The sequence below is a fragment of the Chiloscyllium plagiosum genome, chromosome 21 (assembly GCF_004010195.1).
Source record: "Chiloscyllium plagiosum isolate BGI_BamShark_2017 chromosome 21, ASM401019v2, whole genome shotgun sequence".
In the NCBI taxonomy this organism is placed as follows: Eukaryota; Metazoa; Chordata; class Chondrichthyes; order Orectolobiformes; family Hemiscylliidae; genus Chiloscyllium; species Chiloscyllium plagiosum.
In genome coordinates, this window is record NC_057730.1 from 34690615 (window position 1) to 34698106 (window position 7492).

General features: G+C 40.3%; 1 protein-coding gene across 8 annotated transcripts in view; it reads right to left on the bottom strand.

Moving 5' to 3' along the window:
- LOC122560748 (myosin phosphatase Rho-interacting protein-like) overlaps positions 1-7492 on the bottom strand; it is a 194725-nt gene that overhangs the window by 170398 nt on the left and 16835 nt on the right. Inside the window, exon 2 of one of the 8 annotated variants that reach the window (XM_043711766.1) lies at positions 572-582. The exons of the other annotated variants lie outside the window; for them this stretch is intronic. Coding sequence (XP_043567701.1) covers positions 572-582 — 11 coding nt within the window. The remainder of the gene's footprint in view (positions 1-571; positions 583-7492) is intronic. 8 annotated transcript variants of the gene reach the window in all.

The following is a 7492-nucleotide window of genomic DNA, read 5'->3' on the forward strand; positions in this document are numbered from 1 at the left end:
TCCAATGTAAAAATAATTAATAGGAGAAGGACCCACTTCAATAGGTAAAACAGATCTGACATAAGTGAACTGGGATTAAAGACTAGCAGACAAGACTGCAGCAGAACAATGTGCTGCATCTTATCTGCCTCCAGTCCAGTTGTATCCCAGAGACAGAGATGTATAGCACGGAAACAGACCCTTCGGTTCAACTTGTCCATGCTGACCAAATATTCTAAATTAATCTAGTCCCATTTGCTAGCATTTGGCCCACATCCCTCCATATCCTTCCTATTCATATACCCATCCAGATGCCTTTTAAATATTGCAATTGTACCAGCCTCCATCACTTCTTCTAGCAGCTCATTCCATACACGCACCGCCCTCTGTGTGAAAATGTTGTCCCTTAGTTCCCTTTTAGCTTTTTCCTCTCTCTCACCCTAAAACTATGCCCTTTAGATCTGGACTCCCCAACCACAGGGAAAAGACACTATCCATACCCCTCATGATTTTATAAACCTCTATAAAGGTCAACCCGCAGCCTCCAACATTCCAGGGAAAATAGCCCCAGCCTATTCAGCCTCTTCCTATAGCTCAAATCCTCCAACCCTGGCAACATCCTTCGAAATCTTTTCTGAACCCATTCAAATTTCACAACATGTTTCACATAGCAGGGAGACCAGAATTGCACACAATATTCCAAAAGTGGCCTAACCAATGTCCTGTACAGCCGCAACATGACCTCCCAACTCCTATACTCAATGCTCTGACCAATAAAGGAAACCAAATGCCTTCTTCGCTATCGTATCTATGTGGGACTCGACCTTCAAGGAACTATGAACTGGCACTCCAAGGTCTCTTTGTTCAGCAATACCCTCTAGGACCTTACCATGAAGTGTATAACTCCTGCCCTGACTTGCCTTTTCAAAATGCAGCACCTCACATTTATCTAAATTAAACACCATATGCCACTCCCCACCCCACTGGCCCATATGATCAAGATCACATTGCACTCTGGGGTAACCTTCTTCACTATTCATGACACCTCCAATGGTGGTGTCATCTGCAAACATACTAACTATACCACCTATGTTCACATCCCAATAATTTGTATAAATGATGAAAAGCGGTTGACCCAGCACCGATCCGTGTGGCACACCATTGGTCACAGGCATCCAGTCTGAAAAACAATGCACCACCACTCTCTGTCTTCTACCTTTGAGCCAGTTCTATATCCAAATGGCTAGTTCTCTCTGTATTCCATGTGATCTAACCTTGCTAACCAGTCTGTCATGAGGAACCTTGTTCAAAGTCTTACTGAAGTCCAACTAGATCACATCCGCCACCCTGCTCTTATCAATCCTCTTCGTTATTTCTTCACTCAATTAAATTATTGAGACATGATTTCCCACACACAAAGCCATGTTAACTATCTCTAATCAATCCTTGCCTTTCCAAGTACATGAAAATCCTGTCTCTCAGGATTCCCTCCAACAACTTGCCCACCACTGATGTCAGGTTATCAGTCTATAGTTCCCCCCTGGCTTTTCCTTACCATCTTTCTTAAATATTAGCCACATTAGCCAACCTCCAGTCTTTGGGCACCTCACCTGTGACTTTCAATGATACAAATTTCTCAGCAAGGGACCCAGAAATCACTTGCCTAGCTTCCCACAGAGTTCTAGGGTACACCTGATCAGATCCTGGAGATTTATCCATTTTTATGTATTTTAAGACATCCAGCACCTCCTCTTCTGTATCCATCCTTAAATAAGGATATCAAAATTAAACATAATATTTGAGATGTGAACAAGAGAGATCTTAGACACTACACTCACTAGCAAAATTTTATAACATAAGTACAGATGTAAATAAAGGAAAGTTACAATGCAAACAGAAATTGAAGAACCTTACTAAGATATAAGGAGCAAGCAGCCTTAGGGGACAGTGTATATATAGACACCTACAGCTCAGAGATACACTGCAGAGTAGTATCTCAATACTCTGAAGCAATATTGGCTTAGAGAATGAGATAAAGCATATTGGCAGCTCAGGGTAAAAAAAGCCTCCAGAGCCAGGAGCTAAAGTTAAAACTGAGTCTAAAGGACACAGCTGAAAGGAGAATGACTCCACTGGCAGTACAGGATTGAATCTCAGACAATAGAACTGAGTAAAAAGCAGGAAGATCACGACCTCGGAAGGCTTCAAACTCTAGCCACGAACTGACAACACTCTACAGTAAACACACAGAATCAGAAAATCTTCAACAAAAAGAAGAAATATTCTAAGTATTCACTCAGGTCAATCAGATGTGACAGCCCAAGGGATGACCATCTTGGTAAAGACCTTGCTATTTCTCAACAAAATGATAATGTGGAAGGCCCAGGAGGCCACCCACATTATTGGAACCAGATATATTGATATTATACAAAAGATTTAGGCTTATACTTGAAGGAGCAGTTTCATCAAGTCATCCTATTATATGTTGCAGGCCCAATAACTGATGTTCTGATTAAACAAAGCATGGAAGAAAGTATTACAGAGTATGATTAAAACATTGATTAAAACATTCAATCCATACTTTGGCCCCAAAGGAAATTTAGTGGTAGAATGAGAAAAATGAAGCCAGCAGTCTCAGCATTTGTGAGAATCAATAGAAACTTTAATGGATATGTCATCCAGCAGAATAGCACCGATACAAAACTTTGAAGAATGAATTAATTAGAGACCATACAATAGTCAGTGTAAGGGATCAGAAGATAATAGATTTCCTTCAATTCAAAGCTGACTCAATGTTGGAACAGGAAATCCAATTTACTACACAGGCAGAAATAAGGACCTAAAATCAATTATTGCTAAAAGTAAACAGTGAGGATTCTTCTGACAGTCAGATGAGAAATCCCCAAGATGGCATCAGCATCATCTCCCTCCGACTAAAATCCAAAACAGTAGGAATCAACATCACTGACAATGTTAGGTTGTACATGATGTGGCTCCAAACAGAATCACAAACACAATGAAAATCCAGAAAGAGGAACTGATTGTTATAAACATGGCCAATTTATTCTTATTTTGTTTTAATCATTCTTGGGATGAGAACATTATTGGCTAGGTCAGCATTTATTGCCCATCCCTAATTTTTCAATGGGCAGTTAAGAGTCAACCATACTATAGGTCAGACCGGGTAATGGTGGCAGATTCCTTCCCAAAAGGCTATTAGTAAACCAGATAGGTTTTTCTGACAATCAACATTGGATTCATGGTCATCACTAGTCACTTAATTCCAGATTTTTATTGAATTCAAATTCCACCATCTGCCATAACGGGATTCAAACTCAGGTACCAGGACGTTAACAGTCCAGCGATAATACTCTAGGTGGTTGGGCCATTTTAGAAAATATTGTAAGTTAACAGCATCTTCATCACCTCAACATGAAAGAAAAGATCTTGCAAAATAAAAATGGAAATCATGTAACAAGGAAAAAGTTCAAGTGGTTAAAGATACAGAACAAGATGTTCAAAACAACTTTCCCAGGGGACATGAAAAGGAGTTAAATCAGATCCCGTGGCATCAGGTTGATGTTAAGAAGCTTAGAAGTAGAATTTAATACAGCCAGGCAGTCTTTCAGGACTGAATGTGGAGGAGCCACGTGCTGGACTGTCAGACGTGAAAAAAAATGGGGTCATGTCAGCAGCAACTGAACAAACACAATACTGCTCAGGAAAAGTAACTGCTCCCAAAACTGTTGGGAGAAGTAACAATGTCTATTAATCTCACAGAATTAAAGAAAGGAGCTAGTAGGAAAATCCACAACATTTTGTCTGTTAACAATTGTTTGACAAAATTGGCAACAAATGTGTTTTTCACAAAACTGGATGCAAACAGTGGGTGCTAGCAAAGAGCTTTAGACCAAGTATCAAAATGCTAACCACCTTTATTGAACCAATTGGGCAGTATTGCTTACACCTTCTAACAGTTGAGACATTAACATCCTCTGCACCTGGGATTTTTCAAAAATCAATGTCTAGAATTCTGGATATGTTAAAAATACTACATAATACAGGCCTTGCACTAAATAAGAAATGCCTACTCTCTAGAATGATGACCACATTTCGAGGATACCAAGAATCACATTGGATCCAAAGAAGACTACAGCCATCAGTGAATTTCCAGCAAAATGTGTAAATAATATACAATGCTTATCAGACACAGAGAATCAATGAGAAAGTTTATCGTTAACTTAATCAGACTCACTCAACTCATAAAACAGGCTTTGGAAAGAAAATAGTGATGGTATTGGAGTCAGGAACAGACTATAACTTTCAAAAGGATCTTTCTCTGAGTGCATGCAGCATTTGTAATAAGTTGATTGCAAAAATAGAAATAAATAAATATGACTTGACAGGTATTATAGCGACATGGTTGCAGGGTGAACAAGATTGGGAATTCGGCAGAAACTTACTAGAAACTAGCTATATAAATACTGTGGCTACAAGAGCAAGTCAGAGGCAAGGAATCCTGCAGCGAGTATCTCACCTCCTGAATTGCCAAAGCTTGTCCACCATCTAAAAGGCACAATCAGGAGTACAACCGATATGCCTGGATGAGTGCAGCTTCAACAACACTAGAGAACATCATCAAGGACAATGCATCAAAGATATCCACAAATATTTGCTCCCTCCATCCACACTCAGTAACAACATTGTGTACCACCTATAATATGCACTACAGAAATTCAACAAGGCTCCTTAGATAGTTCCTTCCAAACCTATAGGGGTTGGAGTTTAAAAATAATGAAGTCATACTACAATGAGAACACACCTGGACTACCATGTGCAGTTTTGATTCCCATGTTTAAGAAAGGATGTACTGCCACTCTAAGCAATTCAAAAGAGATTCACTCAGCTGATTCCTGAGATGAAGACGTAGACTTACCAAAAACAGTTCGGACTTTATTCATGAGAGTTGGGGCAATCTTTTTGAAAGATTCTGAGGCACTTAACTGAGTAGATACTGAGGAAATGTTTCAACTAGTGGGGGACTAGTAGTCCAACTCAGGGACATAATTACAGAATAAGGGTGTGAAAGAATTTCTTCTCCTAGAGTGTAGTGAATTTCTGCAATTCTCCATCCTAGAGAGTTGGGGAGACTAGATCACTGGAAGTATTTAAAGAGGTAGATTAGACTCATGAAATACTGAGGAGCTATGGGCGAAGATGAATTGGCATGGAAAAGGAGTTGAGGTCTGGGACATGTCAACCTTTTTCTTGCTAAATTTGTGGGGCATATGAATGGCCTAATCCTGCTCCAATTTTTTTATGCTCTCAAAGAGAAGTTACTTTCTATTAATGCTAAAGAACATTAAAACCCAAGCTTATTCACAACTGCAGCTGCAGACAAATCATCCACAGGACTATCAATCCTTATTCAGTGCACCTTGATGAAACACCAAAATCAGTCTATTTCAAATCAATAACATTGGCAGAAACTGTACAGAATTACTCAGCTATAAGTAAAGTTGCGTCTACAGTCACATAGGCACGTGAAAGGTTCACAGACTGAAATTTCAGGTCGCAACAGACCACAAACTTTCAGTAACGTTACTGGGATTGAAAGAAATTCCAAATACCTGTGCACAGAAAGATTTAGGCTCGGGCTGATGAGCTACAACTTACTGAATAGTGTGTACTCCAGGCAAACAATAAGTAATTTAAGGGCTACAGTGGATCAAGCAGAACAAGAAGATCGTTCTCTTGTAGAAGTGATGTAATTTTATTCTAACACAATAACCAACACTTTACTGACAAATGACAGAAATAAAACATAAATTTTTGCAACCCAAAAATCTGATCAGGATTGCTCAAAGTTCAGGTGACTCTGTTTGCAGAGATAGTTAAATTATATTCCAGCAGAGCAAATGCTAAAAAGTTACCATGCAAAGAAACAACTTTTGATGATAATGGAAGATTTACACCAAAAGACATAGAAGCAGAAATTAGGCCGTTCAGCCCATCAAGTCTGCTCCACCATTCAATCATGGCTGATAAATTTCTCAATCCCATTCTCCCGCTTTCTCCCTGTAATCCTTGATCCCCTTGATACTCAAGAACCTATCTATCTCAGTCTTAAACATACTCAATGACTTGGTATCCACAGCCTTCTGTGGCAATAATTTCATAAATTCACCACTCTGACTGAAGAAGTTTATCTTTATCTCCGTTCTAAAAGGTCTTTCCTTTGCTTCAAGGCTGTGCTTTTGAGTCCGAGTCTCAATGGAAACATCTTCCCAACATCTATTCTGTCTGGGCCATTCAGGATCCTATATGTTTCAATTAGATCCCCCCTCATCCTTCTAAACTCCATTGAGTATAGACCCAGAGTCCTCAAACTTTCCTCATACATTAAGCTTTTCACACCTGGGACCACATTTGTGAACCTCCTCTGAACATACTCAAAGCTGCACACAATGCTCCAAATGTGGTCTGACCAGGTCCTTATACAGCCTCAGAAGTACATCCCTGCTTTTATATTCAAGTCCTCTCAAAATAAGTGCATTATTGCATTTGCCTTCCTAACTATTGACTCAAACTGCAAGTTTACCTTGAGAGAATCCTGGATTAGGATTCCCAAGTCACTTTGCACTTCAGACTTAGGAATGTTCTCCCCATATAGAAAATAGTCAATGCCTCTATTCTTCCTACCAAGGTGCATCACTTGACACTTTCCTACATTGTACTCCATTGTACTCCATTTGCCACTTCTTTACCCACTCTCCTAACCTGTCCAAATATTTCTACAGTCTCCGCACCTCTTCAATCCTCTACCAGTCTTTGTATTGTCAATGCCCTCAGTTCCTTCATCAAGATCATTAATGTGTAAAGTGAAAAGCTGTGGTCCCAACACTGAGCATTGTGGAATACCACTTGTCACCAGTTGCCATCCTGAGAAGGACCCTTTTATCCCCACTCTCTGCTTTCTGTCAGACAGCCAGACTTCTATCCATGCTAGCACCTTGCCTTTAACACCATGGGCCCTTATCTTACTCAGAAGCCTCCTGAATGACACCTTGTCAAAAGCCTTCTTGAAGTCCAGGTAGATAACATCAATTGGCTCTCCTTGGGCTAGCCTGCTAGTTACTTAGAGTCATAGAGTCATAGAGATGTACAGCATGGAAACAGACCCTTCGATCCAACTCGTCCATGCCAACCAGATATCCCAACCCAATCTAGTCCCACCTGCCAGCACCCAGCCCATATCCCTCCAAACCCTTCCTATTCATATACCCATCCAAATGCCTCTTAAATGTTGCAATTGTACCAGCCTCCACCACATCCTCTGGCAGCTCATTCCATATACGTATCACCCTCTGCGTGAATGCATTATATTGCATTACTGGAAGGTTGTGAGGCTTTGGAGAGGGTGAAGAAGAGGTTTACCAGGAAGCTGCCTGGATCAGAGGGTATGAGCTACAAGGAGAGGCTAGAAAAACCTGGGTTGTTTTCTCTGGGACGG